The sequence below is a fragment of the Gasterosteus aculeatus genome, chromosome 9 (genome assembly GCF_964276395.1).
Source record: "Gasterosteus aculeatus chromosome 9, fGasAcu3.hap1.1, whole genome shotgun sequence".
Classification (NCBI taxonomy): Eukaryota; Metazoa; Chordata; class Actinopteri; order Perciformes; family Gasterosteidae; genus Gasterosteus; species Gasterosteus aculeatus.
The window spans coordinates 15,883,755-15,901,755 of record NC_135696.1 but is presented as its reverse complement, the minus strand read 5'-3'; the positions used below and the strand labels follow the sequence as shown (position 1 = coordinate 15,901,755).

The window sequence follows — 18,001 nt, the reverse complement described above, 5'->3', positions numbered from 1 at the left end:
GCGGCGGCCCGGGGCCGCACCAATGCCAGCACATGCGGAGCGGCAGGAAGGGGGTCCCCGCGGGGAGGAAGTGGGCCATTAGTAGAGTCCTTGCCCCGGCGTTTTACTCCACTTCAGTACACATCACAGAGGGCCGCCCTCTCACTAACTAGCTAACACATGCTAATTAGTCTGGCGACAGAGACAGTTCCCCGTCTTGCTTTGGGAGCATATGTGCAGCTCCAGAGCAAAAGCTGGCCGAGGACTGACGCTGCTTCATTAAGGTTTTTTTTTTTTTTACGTTTTTTTGCACATCAAATAAACTGTGAATGTAGGACGGAAGCTTGGTGTTTTCAGATTAACCAGAAAAATATGACCGAAGAGGCAGGCGCTGTGAATGAACCGCTGTGCTTTGGGACTTTCCTTACCTGCCAGATTGGTTGTGGCGTGCAGTCTGCTCTGCAGCCATTCGCCTCTTTCCTGCGACGTCTTCATTTCCTGGAAACATGAAGAACCGCAGCCTTAATGAAACGTAATGATGATAGTCATAACGCAACAATAATCCAGTGGTCTGGAAAACTAATCAATGCGTCTTCTCTCCTTACCCTAATGACCTGTGAAAACAAAGCAATAAAAAAGCGGCCTGTGTTTATTTTGGCCAAAGCAACAGGCTGATAAGAGCGTCTGGCTGATTAGTGCACCACACACAGCTAATGTCCCCACGCGAGGTGAAGGCGTGTGCATTTACAGAAACTTTCCTCTGGATGGAATGTTTGCTGGACAATTTTTCATTCCTCAGTTACTCTACCGGTCTTGTTACTGTGCCTGTAGCCGTCGGTGGTAGTTGGTCACAATGATGAACACGATGATGAACACACGTTGCTTCCCTCGTCCTCTGAGAAGTGGCCGACCAGCGCAGCTTTCACTTCAGCACGCCTCTGGTCTCTGGGCCTCGGTCTGATTCAGAGACTCTGGCTCCTCACCACAAATCACTGTGGTGGGTTGTGTGCTGACAGCTACTTTTCAAGTACAAAACAGGAATTATGAAGAAAAAAGGGCATCAAAAGGTGCATGCACGCCTTTGTCCCCACACGCTATATCATATTATCACAAACACACAGTGTAAAATACCATGTTTGCATCGTCCTCTTGGGTCCAAACATAATACGACATGTGCGTACGACACCCAGAATTTTTTTAACTCTCAGAATTGAAATGATCCAACAAGCCCGGTAATAAATGCATTTCTTATTCTCCGGCCAGATCATACAAACACCAAAAACACACAGGACTCTTCACATGACAACATGGGAGATCAGTGTCAGGTGGATTACGCGGAATGATGGGGTGATGTGTCTCTTTTTTTTTACTCCTCCCGCTTGCTGTAGAGCCGGGTGTCCTGATTAAAAATTTCAGCTCCGCTGCCTTTCTAATTAATTAGCGAGGCCACTCAGAGGAGCGCTGTGGACCAATTAGTCTCTAGCAAGCCGATGATGCCTATCGCTACTGCATCACCGTACAGCTGTCGCTCCCCGCTCCGAGGACGACCCTCAGGTGCGCGCACAGGTTCAAACAGCAGCGTGCGGCCGTGCACATCAGACGAATGTATTCACACAGCGTAATAACGATAGTTATGAGAAAAATAAAGTATACGCAAAATATATGCACAGGCAGACTCTTTTAATATTATAAACATATAAATAGAACATACAGTATAACATTTTTAGGGCTGGATTAAATGTAATGACTCAGAGAGTCTAGAGGAATCTGTCGAGGGAGTTTGACTGCAGACAGTGATAAAAGAAAAGTCCTGGTTGTTGATAAGTCATCAATCAACAGATAATTAATCTATGATCATTTGGGTAATTTATTAACTGAAATACCAAACATATCCCGGTTACAGTTTTTGAAAGCAAATTTTTGTGTGTTTTATGTTTTACTAAGACATCCCTTTCAGTTCTTCCAAATTTGGCTGGGTATCTGACACATAACATATCTGTCATTTTAGAAATAGATCATTTGAAGAAAAAAAATACATATAGTGTAAATAATACCAACATTTTAATATAGTTTTGCGCTAATTAAAAATGACCTCTCTTTTGAAAGATACTGGAAGGAAATCGAGCTGGAAAATGTAGATATGCATTAAAAGAAATTGCTTAGGCCAATGGTTTGAGTTCCTCTTTCTGCCATGTTAAGCTCATACACTGTTAGTTCGGTTTGACCTACAGTACTTTGCTGCACGGCATTGATAGTCATGACAAAAGCCCCCTGAAGACACTGAAGCGACACGTCCAGCATCCCGATAGAACGAGAACAAAAGCGGGATATATATATATATATATATATATATATATACGGTGGACCTGTATCCCTTTCATAAGTCTTGATGATGTGAAGTTCATCCTGCATGCTGACCACAGGGCCGGCTGGGGACGTGTCTCAGCCTCTTCGGAGGGGTGGCGCAGTTTGCTGACTTTGTGAGAACGGACTACTTTACAAGAGCGAGGAAGCTCATTTCCACTTCAAGGGGTCGCCTGAAACATGGCATCAGCATGCCTCTCTGTTAGCTTATATGTGTGTACTAGTGTACGTGTGTACCACTGCAACACATCATCTGATCGTCTCACATTCACCGATACTCATAATGTCTCCCTCTCGCCTCCTCTCTTTAAGTCTAATGTTTATTCTTAGTGGGGGGAAATGCGCTGATACAGTCTTTCTTCAAGACTGAAAAACAGCCAAAAGCAAAAAAAAAAAAAAGTGGAACTTCAAAGCCCCCAATGGTGGTGGTTACACATTAATGAACACATCACACACACACACACGCAAACAACCACGTAGCGTTCTGCAAATTAATCACTTTCTCAAACAAGTTTCATGATAAAATATGAGCGTGGATTGATGCGCTTTAGCGTAAGAAAATGTGTGAGTGTGTGTTTGCAGAAAGCGGACACACACACACACACACACACACACACACACACGAGTCACTTTGCAAGCACAAACAGTCGGTTCTGTAGTGGCTGATTAGTATGAGGAGAGGGGATGGATATTGGAGAAGGACTCTCTAGAGCCACCCGCGAAAACATGGAGAGGATGTCAAAGCATTTTGTTCCCATCTCGTTCATTAGATCTAACTCAGGCTAGTGGACGCTCAGAGTGTTTTGAAGTGCCTTCACACACACACACACACACACACACACACACACACACACACACACACACACATACACACAAAGACAAAAACACTGTTGCAAACAGTTGTAGTTATTAGATCACCATGTCTGACATTTTGTCGACATGAGTAATTAATTTAGCCTTTCAATTGGGAAAGTCCAAAGAGCCCAATTAACATGGCCAATATCGCTGCATCGTGTAAAAACAATAATTTATTTTTAATACAGAGGGAATATTCAAATGACTTGCCTTCATTATTCAAATGCACAAGCAAAGTCATCACTGGGGAAGGAGACAAGACGGGGTTCACACTCGCAGGAGAAAGGGAATGATAATCAATCTTTTATTTCTGCGAAGCAATCAAATAAACAGCATATGTGATTTTCCTTTGTCTAAGTTATATTTGTGTCATCACAAACATGAGGGTTTTCCTACAATTACTCTCATTATTCTTCACTAGCAATTTAGAGGCTTATTTTGTATATATTGACTAAGTGCCATGTTGCAGTGGTAATTGTAAATTCATCTATTTAAAAAATAATAGATTTGGATATCCCGACAGCATGTTTGCATGAGCCTAGAAGCAGTTTGGTATTGGTAACGAAATCCTACAGTAGGTCGAGGCTTTAGAGGAAAAGGATTTTGTGTCTTTTGCACTTGGTCGGTCCCCGTGCTCGGATGGGACGGCCAGGCCAAGACTCGCTCAGTAGCCAAATCCCACGGCTTTGTAAGCAACACGCTGCAGAAATGGAACCAGACAAATAATATTCTTAATTTAGAGAGTGAGAATGAAAAAGGTCAGAGGCAGGAGTGAGGGACATTTTCTAGTTTGCTTCAATCTGTTTTTATGGATTGCTATTGTGGTACTGTGTTTTCTATTTTCACGGCTCGTTGGGGTATTTGTTTTCTAGTGAACTCGGGGGCCCCACTACTGCGAGGCCCGGGCTCTTGGCTCCATTCTCCCACTCGTATAGCTATAACAAAGTCAATATTACAAAGAGGTAACACATGTTGAGGTATGCTTCAGGCCTGCCACGGTGCTGTGATCCTGGATCAACACACACACACACACACACACACACACACACACACACACACACACACACACACAGTTTGTAAAAGAATGCATGCCTTCAAAAGTAGTCTGCCTTCCTCCGCGAAGAAAAAATGTGTGCCACTTCTTTTTTCGCCCAAATTTGTCCTTTGGTTGAAGCTGGTATTTTGGCTTTCACACATGTGAAATTGTTCATGCGTGTGTTTGTTTGTGTGTGGGCGTATTTGTGAACTTCTCTTCCTACACGATGTTATGTATGAGCAAAAAGTACTTGTTGGTGTCTGCGCGTTCACATACATTTGGAGTGTGTGTGTGTGTGTGTGTGAGGGCCGGTTTGTTTTGTTTTTCCCTTACTTCAGCACATCTGAGAGAGCTTTTCTGGAACTCCTGAGCCCTGTCCAAACAAAGATGGCCGAATGTGAGCGATGGAGGGGCGGTGGATCACGGTGTGTGCGTGCGTGCGTGTGTCTATGTGTGTGTGTGTGTGTGACTTTGTGATTTTTCAAGTAAGCCGGGACCAGAAAGGGCCTTGCGAAAAAAACAAGAGGAGGGAGGGAGAAAACCGAGCCCCTGAGAAAGGCAGCTGGAAACACGGAGACTTGCGGTCTTTCTCCCCTCATCCCCCACCTCTCTCTCCCTGGTCCAGCTGCACTCAGATGTGTCTGCCTGCCCCCCCCCTCCCCGCCCCCCAAATCCCAACCCACCCACCCTTGCGCTCCCAAGCTCAATGCCACTGCCAAGGAGCGAGAGAAAGAGGGAGAGTGTCGCAGCTGGTAATACTTACAGGCCATTTTGCCGCGGTAGAGGCATGAGATTCATTAGGCCACGGCCCGCGTGTTATGTGCTGAGTGCCGGCCGTGTTATTGTTAGGATGTGGTAAAATTATAAATATGTAGGGTTGAGGGGGATTTGGGGTTGCAGGAATCTAAGTGGAAGGCCTGGAGAGGAGCGAGAGAGAGAGTTGTTTGCGGAGAGGTGAGGGAGGGGAGGAGTGGGGGAGACACGCCACTCATTAAATCCTCCTGCCATAGTCTTGTTTCCTATGATTGGTTGGCGATAGAAAAAAAAAAAAAAGTCTGTCACAATTTGTCAAAGTTAATGACTCAATGGCACACTAGCTGGAAGACACACTAACATATGTCGAATTAGTCAATAGCTTTATAATTGAAGAAATAAGGATCCCGGCTTTAGCCAAATGAAGAACATACAGAGGGAATTTGCAATTTGGTCAGGTCGATTGCAGAATGGCAATCACCGAGGCTTAGCACTGCTTTCCTCGCGCAAATCTAACTTTTCTTTCTTTCTGTCTGTCTTTCCTTCTGTCTTTCTGTCTTTCTTTCGCTGTCTTTGGTGCCTTCCTCCCACCTACCGCTCCGTGTCTTCTTTGTGACCTGTGACTCTGCAGCAGCGTCTCGCCTCCACTTCGCCTCCTCTATCTGTGAACTTTGTAAGACTGATAAAGACACTCAGATGGACGCCTCTGGTCCGCCGTCCCCACCCCCCCCCCCCCCCCCCTCACACACACACAGTCATCCAAAGACACTCCTCACCACTCTCCCTCGTGTGTGGCTTTGGGAGTGACACGCTTGTCATTGCAGTAATGTAGCCATTGGTTCTTCCCTTTCCCGCCCCCTCTCCGTCCGTTGTCTCCGTCTCCTGTCCCACATTTCAGTGTCACTTTCCGACGGACACTTTAAATGCTAATAAACGTTGCCGCTTTTTCGAGTGTTGATGGAGTGAACTACAAAACTTACTCGGGAGTCTACTCACTATGCTGGCTGAGGTAAACGATTGCACACATTCGTAAATAACAACAATCTTTGCATTGATTATTCTTTCGTGTTGTTGCTCGGACACTCTTTGTGATGATGTGATGTTGGTGGATGTAGCATAAATAATCTGAGTAGAGCAACTTCCCCCGGTTCAGAGAAGTTTATACAAAGTTTCGTACTTCTGGGGCTGTTGGGATTGAAGGCCCATGTGTTTACAAGTAAAACGCCACGCTGACACACTGTTTGAACAAAACGCAGTTTGAAAGAAACAAATATTATTGCCCAGTCGTGTGTCTTGAAAACCAGCCAGTCTGTCTACAGTAGTGTTCGGTTTTTGAAAAAAAAACAAGAACCCATATACATAATTTGGAGATTGCTTACACACAATTAGTAAAGCCGTTTTTACATTAAAAATGGTCAAAGAAAATAAAGAGCTATTGGCAAGATTACTTCCAGGAACTCTTCCAAGAATTCTCTGGCTGCAAGCTAGTCGGAGTAGGGGAATTCACTGAGCGTGTTTGTGTGTGTCTGTGTGTGCGCACACAGACACACACACACACACACACATGCACGCATTTGCATGGGAGGGAATGCGGGAGAGTGTGTGGGCGTTTGTATGTGTGTAGTTCTGGAGGTGGAGTCCCACCCTGTAGACTAGTGTGGTGACTAAATGACAATTTGTGGGGGGGGGGGGGTCTCAGCAGTGCCGGCCTCCTGTCGTCACGCAGCTTTTAAATCTGCAGCATTGTGTGTGTGTGTGCGCGTACCGTCGCCCACCCCAACCACGGATCGCCATGGAGATGTCCCCTCGCAGAGTGGGGTCGGCAATATGTCTGGGCCCTGACTAATACTTTCTGTTTGTGTTGGGGTGCACACGGGGAGAGGGGAGTAAAGAGCAGGCGATGATGGTCATCTTCTCTCCCCTCCCTCCTCCCTCTCCAACCCCTCCTTCCATTTTTCTTTTTTTACTCCCTCGCTCAAACACGTGTCTGGACGCACTGTGTGGTCATGTCACTCCCTCAACTCTCCAGTGCAGAAAGCAAGCATGCTGGTGATATTTGCATCGGGGAGGGGGGGGCGTGAGGGAGGGAGGGGGCGACCAGTGGGCCAGCGAGTGCAGGTGTCGAGTCTGACGGGGAGTTGTCCTTATCTGGCAGAGGTCGCTCCTTCTGATAGGCTGAAGGTCGGAGCAGATACAGGGTGTATTCCCGACTACAGCCTCTTTAATTTCCTTTCCTGTTCCACACAATGGCCAGTGATAGGGAGCCGTGCCTTTGAAGAATGCACTCACTTTTTTAAAATTCCGCACATTTGGATTATTTAATAATCCTTGAACGCTGGTTGCATCCCCTTAAATATAAGCGGTGTCTTTTCTTCAATGTCAATTTTATGCTCCCCTTGCCACCTCACTTCTCCTCCTTTTTTGCCAACTTTTCCCTTCTTTCTCGCCCTCCATCCCCTCCCCGCCTCCCCTAGCGCCCTTCTTTGAACCTGGCCTTGTGTCTGAGGACTCAGAGGTCTGTCACTGGGCAGATGGTTTGATCTCTGGCTTTGAGGAGAGCTGAGAGGAGCCAGGCTCCTGCACCGGGGGGGGGGCTCCTCTGCCTGGACCTGCCGTCTACACAAAAGATGGGGAGAAACTGCTGCTCCCTTGACGCTCGGGTATTTGAACTGACGGTGTAGTTCAGTGCAGCTCTCCATCCGTACGGGCCGCGCTGACTGAGAGCACGACACACGACAGCGAGATCACAGGGTTGTGTGTTTCTGTCCGGTATTGGGATATTACCCCCCCCCCCCCACCCACGCCCCCCCGCTCCTCCTTCTCGGTTTCACAATATCGAAGCCAGCTGCGTCCTTCATCCGTCCACTTCATAAACAAGCGTGACTGTCCTGAAGTGCACGCACGGCTATTTATCATGCGAGCTAGTCAGACCGAGCGTTCCGTCATCTGATCTGATTTGAAATGTTTTTGGGGTGGTTCTGTGACTGTGTCTCTCCGCGCACCGGAATGTTGGAAGCAGAAATGTTGCTTGTAGGATTTGGATATCAGCAGCAACAAGGTGGAGGTTGTGAAGAAGTGCAGAGCAGGAGTCACATCTGACGGCTGACAGAGTTAAAGCTGGACGTCATCGGGAATGACAGATATCATCACCACTCGCAGCTCAGCTGTTTAGATTGGCCGGTTATGAATTTCAGATTTATGTTCCAGATTAGGGATCCTTATCAATGACGAATGTATTTCAATTTCAGCACTAGCAGGCCGCTATCCCACATGTTTTCATGTGTCGGATGGCATCACAAAGAGGCGGGGAACTGTAAAAGCAACAAGTCCTGCTAAAATGTTCATCTCTCAACCGTAATCTATTACCTTCAAACCAGACTTTTCTGTGACTTGTGCCTAATTGAGCAGGCAAGTTATGACCCCTGTACTGGTTGCGCCAGCAGGACCCAAAATGGCTACGGCTACGGCTATCAGTAATAGCAGGTGAAGTGCAACACAATCAGAGAGGCACTGCCAAACATCTGAAACTTGTTCTGTCTTAGACACAACATGTCCACGGATTAATTCTATCATTCTCCAGCCTTTGTTAAATGTTTATTTTACCTGAGTGCATTTACAAACTTATCTACATTTGGCACCTTTTCACATCAGCCTAACTAATTCATAGTAAATGACTAACATGACTTTAAATAGCGCTAAATATAAACATTGTTATAACTGTTTATATACATTTCATTAGATTTAAGGCACATTCTGTGATTGACAATTGATCTCAAAATCTGTCAAGTCGCAACGAGCCCAAATGAAAGGTGCGTGCAAACAACAGACCTGGCAGCTTCCATTTGTTTGGCTTAAAGGCGGGCGAGAGAAGGGAGGAAAAGAGAGGGGTCCCAGGTCTCCACATGCATACATGAAAACACATGCTTCTCTTCTCCTTCTGTAATCCACCGGGGACTCACGCCCCATTTGGTTCCCATTAGCATAGCTCTGGTCGCTCTGCGCCGCGTTACAGCCCAGACGCACACAGCTGCACAAAAGGACGGGGACCTCTGGCTCTGCGACTGCCAGCCGCTGGGCTGAAAAACCAGAACTGACACGGAGGACGGGCCCTTGTGCCGCGGGGATTCCACGGGGAAGACGCTGGTCTTTTCTATCGACTGCAGTACAGTACGACCGCTTCGCACTGAAGCCGGTGCGCAAGTGATTAATCGTTGTTTATTTTGTAGAGAAGACAAAAAAAGAAGAAGCTGTGTTTCGAGTCAAATCCGATGTATGAAGTCAAACAAGCAAAAATTAGCCAGGGGTATGAGGTATTTGCTCCCCTGTATTTTGTGGCGTGCTGTGTCTCGACTACAAAGGCTTTCTTTATTCCGCATGTTTTATTTGTCACCTGTTTCCAATATGGACATCGTGAAGTCCTGATCTATCTGACGGAGCCAGGGCCTTGTTTTATGACACGCAAAGCTGCCGTGCCTCTTTTCCGACACACGTTGGCCGCACATTTCTGGCAGGAAATTGACGGCATTTCAGCAGCTAACTCATGGATGAGATAATATCTTGTGGGTGGAAGAGAGGACAAGATGCTCCCAGTGTTTTACAGTGACCCTAAGCAGAAACAAATTCAAATCCAAAGCTGCTGCTGCTGCAAAGACGCACACACATGCGCATGTACACGGGGTTTTCATTTAAATCTCGGCTTTGCTTAAATCACCAAACAAGAGATGTGGTCTGTGGCCGTGTGTTAAACACGGTAAAGGTTTCAATTAAAGCAAGAGGAACAATAGCCGACCAGCATCTAGCAGCTGCCGGGGGTTGACTTTCCCACTGCACGGCGCCGAGGGACGACACGGAGAGGCGGAAAGGGACCAGTGGTGGTTCAGTGGGGTTTTTAGGGGTATAATGTTACAAAGTCAACTTTTAGTATTTGACAGGGGAGTAAAACAGTTGTACAGGATACTAGTTTAGCAGCACAATTGGTTCTATGGTTTCAAAAGGCTTTGTCTTTGTTGACCTCTACGCATGCTGCCGGGGACTCCGCTGCGTGCAGAAGCAATGATTCTGGGCCACGTTGGGCCCGTGATTCCCAGTCTTATTGGGCCCCAGTGCAAGAGTCCGGGCTGAAGCTATCTTGTTCCGCTGCTCCTCTTTTCCTGCATCTCTCCAGCCCATCTGTCCCACTAACAGTTTTTTAATTGGGAGTCCTCCGCAGTCTGATGTTGGCCATTGCCGACCGTCCGTGTTTATACAATTGGGCTGGGACGGGGACTTCGGCCAAGCAAAACATCCATGAAACATCAAGCCTGCAGCTAAACAAAATTCAGCAGTGAGACGAACACACTTGAGTCAGATAAGGAGAGAAAATTATGCCTCCTGAACCCAGCCAGGTTAAGCTGTTGACCAAAGCGATAACCCCCGGCAGCTGTGCGAGAGTGTCGACTGTTGTCTGGGTCTAATTGCTACAGCATTGTGGGATTTTTCTTCACCGGCTAACAAGCTTTCGCTTTCTAGCCGCACATTTTTCTAGTGATTTACAAAGTCAAACGCGCTCGTTCACACGCATCCACCCCCCCCACCCCCCCTCGTCCTTTTCCTCACCGTCTTCCTCTTTCGCAGTGAGCCAAAGAGGAAACGCTGGCGAGACGCTAGCACTGTGACTAATGCCGTGTATCTGGCCGGGCCTCAGATAACACAGCCTCCTGCCCGGCCTGCTGTGACAAATATGTGCGAGTGTAGCGGTGGGATCCGGGCCCAAGCATGTCCCCGACCCGGCCCAGGCCAGACACAGGTTAAGCCCCGGGCCAAATGCAGCACAGATCCAGGCTGGAAACAGAAGCAGGAGTACGGGTGAATTATGAGCAGTCTTTACGAATCCGTCCTACTTGTTTTCCTCTGACAAGCCACACGCGCAGGCAAACTCACAGGCTTGATTGTGTTGCTTTTGACGGCCATCTTTGACACAGCCGTCTACTGCCTGTCTTTAAAAAGAAAAAAAAAAGAAGCGGGTCTGTATTCATTTATGTAATCTTTCATCTTTTTGCGTATGATCAACTCCGTCACGTCACGGACGTCTGCTGTGCCGCGCATCACTTGCAACCTCCTAACTGAACGCGGAAGGGTGCGCATATAAATCCCAGGAAAAATAACCCCGTACGTTCCTCCCCCTTCCCTTTTTCCTCCCGTCAGCGCCTCCTCAGTTGAAGGAGCTTGCTTCTTTAATGCTCCTTAATGCCGCTGTCTGCTTAATGGGCCAGTTATGAGAGGTGCTGCTAGCCAGCGTAATAAGTCAGTGATTAGAGGGCGCCTTGTCACAGCAGCACCCCCGCAGACAGTGGCACGCTCTAATTGCCGTATTAGACGGCCCTTAACTATCTTGTCAGCTGTCAGACCCGAGCTTATCAACAGCAGAGGTGCATTTGATATTTCCAATTGTTTATTTCCATCTGCCGCTGCACAGAGAGGTAATTAGAATGGGGTTGTGTTGTGTGACATCATCTTGCTAAATTTGGGCACCCTATGTTGGAGTTTGCAAAATCTTCATGCAGGAAGGAGTTATATGATGGAAAATTATTTTGTGGCATGAATTGCGGTGCGGAACTGCACACGCTGGGGAAACAAGTGGACAAGTGCGGGCTGGCGTGGGAGCGGATCGGGGGCAGCGACTTTCTCTTTCTGCCCAGTCAAATGTGTTTTAGGGAATTGAATTTGAATGTGAAGCACAGTAAAAAATAAAAAAAAAACAGCTGTCTGAGTCGATGCCGTATCTCAGAGGTCACAGGTTCAACCCGGCCCTGGTCAATGGGCGTCTGCTACATAAGCGTTCTTGAGTTGAGCGCTGAACTGACTTGTTACCCGTCGGCCTGGCAAGTAACGTCAGCTCAGCACATAATGTATGTACACTCCAACCGACACATGGCGTGTAATCCTCACACACGGCGAGGATTGCCGTGGCAGCACCTGGAAAGCTTAAAAATGATGTAATGTCAAATAATCTCGGCCTCCTGTCTCAATCGGTGTCAAGCGGTCAGGTGACATGGTTAGAAGTGGGGTAATTTTGTGTTTAATCTCGGATTAGCCCATGTTCACTTTGACACCTGCAGTTACTAATCTGGTTTACGACACTTTGGGCTGAGCAAAAAGGGGGGGGGGGGGGGGTCTGATAGACTTCATGGTCCCTTAGTAGATTATGAGTGAGTTTTATATCCTGAGTTACAGGATATTGCTCTAATCCACAAACGAGGTAATGACATTTCCTGCTGCTAAACACCAGATTGTGCCGTCGGGTCAATACAGGTGCACATAAGGAAAGAGCGCAAATATTCTTTCGACCTCTAATCACGCATTGACCCTCGGCTGTGTGACGTAAAGGCTGATCTGCGCTGCAGATAACTTTCTATCTGGAAGTCGTGATCGACTGTTTCAGACATTGTGAAATATAGGTTGCAGGCTCAGACATGGACTCCAACCTACGACCCTTTGTGTGCACGTCGGTGTCACATTATTGTCCCAGCGTTGCCGTATAAGAATAACAGTGAGACAATGTAGGTAGCGTATTTAGTGCGGATTGTAAATTCATGAAGTTTAACGCGGTGATAAGTAGCATTGGTGTGAGGACAAGCACTCAGACATGTGCCAGATAGTGCTTTCACATTTACGTGATACGTTTCCTCAGCACTGGATAATTAGGATTTCCTGTCATAATAAAATCACTCTCAGCAGTCACCTTGTATGCAACACGTGCACAACAATCTGTAACTGTTTTCTTTGTTACGGATTTGTAGCTTCTTTTCATCCTAAATGACTAGAAATCCAAAGTCATTTGCCAACAACATATGTGTCAAATGTAAAATGCATTATTCTTATTGCATAGAATTGCTGCTTAGAATGACAAGCAATTTACCACTTTATTCTAACATCACTCTTTTTTTTGCATGGTTTGCTACACACATCCTCTGCAGATTCCCCATCAGATGATTTCTGTGTGTATCGCACCTTTTTTTCCCCTTCTGTACGTTCTTTTTATTGGTTGAAGAATGTGAAACACCAACTTGCTGCAAAATGCACCCGGATTTCTGTTGGAGGTGTTTAAGAGAGATGATGAAGGCTTCGGCAGACGATCCTTTGTGCTCTACTGAGTTGCCCTCGTCAAGTCTGGACACTTAACCTCTCACTACTAAAAGCTTCCCGGGGTCAGACTAAGTGCTGCACCGGTGTTGAGTAATGAAGCCTCAGTCAAAACAAGTTACATTTCTGCGTTTTCAGGAGGGAAAGTCCTTTGTCGGTTCTCATGAACTCGCGCCACATTCAGCGCAATTGGAATGAAACAGTAGTTGGGGAATTTGTTGTGTGGATAAATGGCTGCAACGGCTGATATTCTTTCTGTATCTGTATTTACATTTTTAGGTCAGAGTTTGGTGGAGAAATTTGTCCGCCGCCCTCCTTTTTTGTATTTATCACTGACAACTGCCCGTTCTCGGTCCTGGCCTCTGAGTTGTGATTGATGTGGAATCGTCTTTGTGTTTTTGTGTCTCTGCAGGCCATTCGCTGCACGCTGGTGAACTGCACATGCGAGTGTTTCCAGCCAGGGAAGATTCACCTACGGACATGTGACCAGTGCAAACATGGCTGGGTAGCTCACGGTGAGTACATTCTTTGTTAGGGGTGGCAGGTTTTTCCTGAATATGGTTTCAATAAAAAGAAAATACCAGTTTTATTTGTCCTTATAAAAGTAAAACCTCTCGCTGTGGAGAAATGAAAACTACATTGGAAATTACAACTGATGCATTTCACGGGTCTCCTTTTTCTCATGTGTCGTTTTGTATTTACTGCAGACAGCATCCAAATGTTTTTACTCATTTTCCAGAGTAGAAAACCTTTATTTTTACTGTCAAAAAAAAAAGAAGAACACAGCCAAACAACAGATAGAGAAGCCGGACCACACCTCATGCCTTTTTTACGCGGGTGTAAAAAAAAAAAAAAAAAAAAAAAAAAAAAAAGGGAGAGGAGGCCCAAAAGTACAAAGAGAAGGGGGGAAAAAAGAAAAAAAAAGGTTTTGGCTCGCGTCGGCACAAGAGCGAGTCTGTGGGCCCTTCAGCGGATCGCACAAGACCCCATTGACTACTTTTTAATCTCTCCCTCTGAACTGTCAGCCGCCCATCTCTCCTCTCCCCCACTTTTCATTTCATGTCGGCATTGGCAGCGACTCTGACAAGTAGTTCTTCATTTTTTATTATGTTCGTGTCTGGCTGCGCCCTGTTGTCAGGCAAAGCACTCGTCAGCGGGAAAAAGCCGTCCCAGGATCAGAGAGAGAGAGAGAGAGAGAGACCCAACCAGGTGTCACCCAGACCGACAGGGAGGAGGCAGGGGGGGGGAGTGGGGCGAGAGGCACGAGGGGAGGGGAGAGAGAGCGATTGAAACAGAGAGGAAAAAAAAAAAAAAGAGAGAGAGTAGACCAGGTGTAGCGCAGACAGCCGGAGAGGAGAAAGAGGTGAGTGAGGTTGCGTTCAAGGGGGGCAATAACAAAACCATGACATGCACTCACGATTAAGCTCCACAAAGGTCTTTTTTTAACCTTTGACTTGTCCCCCCACCCCCCCAACCGTCCACTTCCGTAATCCTTGATTTCCTAGCACCGTTAACCATTTGAGCACACGCCTCATTAGAAGCAAATATATAAAGATAAGAAAAGTGAAGCGACGAGAAATGCGAGTCAAGCCACAAACAGATAAGACTCAAACTCAGTAATAGTTTGGTTGTAGCGGCAGTTGGGGTTGAGATGGAGACGGAAGAAGGGACTAAAAATGGAAGAAGTAGCCAGAATTCATGAACGCAAAAGAAAAAAAAAACTGTGGCAGATAATTACGTTGATGTCATTGCTCTTATCTGGTTGATGTGTCCTTATCAGCCAGTGCTGACTGAAGGACGATTCGGGAGGCGGCGGGACGTTGATAGTCATTGACCGTGCCTGTCGGCCTCTGTGAGTGTCACGCGTGTGCGTCTTCCTTTGTCTTCTCATCCTGTCACCCGGTGATTCACGCAGCCCTGGACAAGCTCAGCACCCAGCACCTGTACCACCCGACCCAGGTGGAGATCGTTCAGTCCAACGTGGTGTTCGACATCAGCAGCCTGATGCTGTACGGCACCCAGGCCGTCCCCGTGCGGCTCAAGATCCTTCTCGACCGCCTCTTCTCCGTGCTGAAGCAGGAGGAGGTGCTGCACATCCTGCACGGCCTGGGCTGGACCCTCCGGGACTACGTCAGGGGCTACATCCTGCAGGTCAGTGACCAACGAGCACGCGGAATGGGTATAGTTTAAAGGTCATGAAGGAATTAGCGGTACTTACTCCGTGCACACGCACAATCACACACGTTACTTACTCACCAAGTGCATTTATATATCTGCAGTTATTCTGAGAGGGTATCGATCGCAAGCACAATTGGGACAATCTCAGCCACTTCAGCCCCATTGCCGGGGCCATTTTCCCTGCTGTTATTTCTCCTTCAGTCTGCCCAATAAACACGTTGCCCCTTCGCCGAAAAAGGGGAAAGGAATGAAATAAATAAACAAGGGAAGAAAAATGTCATGCCAGCAAACTATGAAAGCACTGTGGTGCGTTTCCTCTCTCCATCCACCCTTCCCTCCACCCACTCCCTCCCTTGTAATTGCAGTCAGGCACATTTCTCAATCAAAGGTACGGAGGTTTTGGTGTTGAAACCCAAACCAAAGTGTTCCTGAATGAATTAGTTAAGAGCAAGTGAACATGTGCATGTGGTTAGTGTGCGTGTGCGTTTGTATACGTGTGTGTGTGTGTTGTGTGCGCATGTGCTTATCTGTATGCGTATATGGTTTAGTGTGCCGAGAGTGTAAGTGGAACCGCATGGCGAGGAGAAGGTGGTTTGTACGTGGAAACAGCTTCTGTGAGTAAAGCGCTCGCAGACCAGGTCCCCTTTCCTTTGAAAGTCTTTAAGAACACACACACAAATTAAACAATAACAGCCCAGCAGTTATATGGATGTGCCAATGGTGTGCCAATTTAAGATTACAACTAAGAATTCAATTTAAAAACTTAAATAAATAAATAATATTTAATATAATAACCCCAGTTAGTCATTCAAACTTAGTCAACTAATTTGCTGCATTTTATCATTCAAATATTTAATTCGAACTTGTTTTGCTTCAATACATAACTATTAATAAAAAGTATTTTTGCTTAATTGAATAACGGTTTCGTCAAATGTGTTGTGAATCTAAAATCACTAAATATTAAATCTAAAATCATATGTTACACAGACAAGCATATCTGCACAGGTGATATATATATTGTATATCAAAATTTTTGACCAACTGAAAACGGTTTCCACTCTAAAAAAAAAATCCCAATTCTATTATTTTCCCCGTTGCTAAACTACACTAAACATAAGCGCAGAGTGACGCGGCCATCGGAGCCCTGTGTTTACATCAGCTGGTGCTCGGCTGCTCAGCCTCATGTCGCGCTACCGGCTAAACCCCCTCCATGTCCTCGGGAGGGCTTCAAAGGGTCCGCGTGCCGGCGAGAAGCAGCCAGTCACTTAAGGAAAGTAAGTAGTCATTGTGCGGCCCTATTAGCCTGTAAGTAGCTATGAAATTCAATCATCTTCCTCAAGCCTCTGGGCAAGGCTTTGTGTCAAGGGGTTTTCTCCCCGTCCCCCATCCACGTCTTAAAGAGATAAAATTAGTAGAACAGGTTTCAGAAGACAGATAATAACTTTTTTAATCTTGATGTCAGGGGACATCATTTGATTTAAAACATTACATACATGCCGTATATCGGAATTATATTCAAAGAGAAGTCTCACTTTCCTCACTTTTTCTTCACAAAATGTGTCCCAGCGTCTTTAGACTGACAAAGAACCCTGTATGTATGTGTGGGGGTGTGTGTGTGTGTTTGGTACATAGTGTTTTGCGGATGTCAGTGTGTACGTGCTTCAGTGACGCGTCAGAGAACCCAGGACATGGAGCTGACAGAGTTTACCTGTAGCTCCTCTGATGCCTGACCACCTGAATGTATGCAGTGCAGTAAGAAGGAAAACACACACACACACACTTATATTTCCGTATTATATACATACCAGCCGACCACTCATTCACATGTTCAAAAGCATCGTCTTTGCCCTCTTCCGTCCTCACTGCCATCCACTGCATGGAAATGGCGAATACATTGAGGAGGTGTGACTAAATATGCGTTTACGGTGCAATATATCTTGGTAATAGGCTCCTTTAACTGGAGAAATTCATCAATATTATTAAACATGCAATGGCTGATCAAGCAGGAGGAATTTTGAGGAATTATACGTGACATCAATAACCATTAAAATGAATGATAGTGTTTCTCCCGCTCTCTTGTTTTGTTCTTCTACGAACCGTTTGAAGCCTGACCTTCAGTCCGCAAACTGCTCCGAGTGCAGATCTGAACAATAAAATTATGTTTCTCACTGAACAATAAACACGTCGTGGGTGTCAGATGAGAATAACTCCCTTCTGCCAATACATTTTAAGAGTTTAAAGATTTAATGACCTTCGCAGTCCAAATACTTGAATAAAGGCTTTTGGTTTGCACAACAAACAGTCCAAGTGTAAAATTGACATCTTCCGCAAAACGCATCTAAATTAAAATACCCTTAAAGTGTGTTTAATCTGCATGCATTTATTCGTTGCCTTTCACTTTGACAGGACTTTTCAACCTTCTCCATCCCTCCGCCCTTCATCCTGTCCTCCCTCCCTCCACTCATCCCTCTGTCCTCTGCCAAACAGACCCGAAGCCAATGTGCACCAGATCCCCCCCCCCACCTCCACCCTAACGTCCTGTCACTGCTCGCTCCTCTGTTCGATACAGACAGATGGAATTGCTATCAGCACTGGCTCCTTTCTCCCTCCGTGTGTTTCTACCCGCGCTCCACGGCCCATTTTGCCTTCCGCTTCCTTATCCCTGACCAAGTGAAAAATAAGTAGCGAGCGAGAGAGAGCGAGAGAGAGAACGAG

The 18,001-nt window shown here is 46.3% G+C and overlaps 1 protein-coding gene across 6 annotated transcripts in view; it reads left to right on the top strand.

The window, feature by feature from the left end:
* bnc2 (basonuclin zinc finger protein 2) overlaps positions 1 to 18,001 on the top strand; it is a 143,565-nt gene that overhangs the window by 89,218 nt on the left and 36,346 nt on the right. For 5 of the 6 annotated variants that reach the window (XM_078109092.1, XM_040186827.2, XM_078109093.1 and 2 more), the window contains 2 exons: positions 13,521 to 13,623; positions 15,024 to 15,259. In XM_078109092.1, coding sequence (XP_077965218.1) covers positions 13,521 to 13,623; positions 15,024 to 15,259 — 339 coding nt within the window. Of the gene's footprint in view, positions 1 to 5,893; positions 5,997 to 13,520; positions 13,624 to 15,023; positions 15,260 to 18,001 lie in introns of those variants that run through there. The other variant, XM_040186828.2, reaches the window with a different exon arrangement.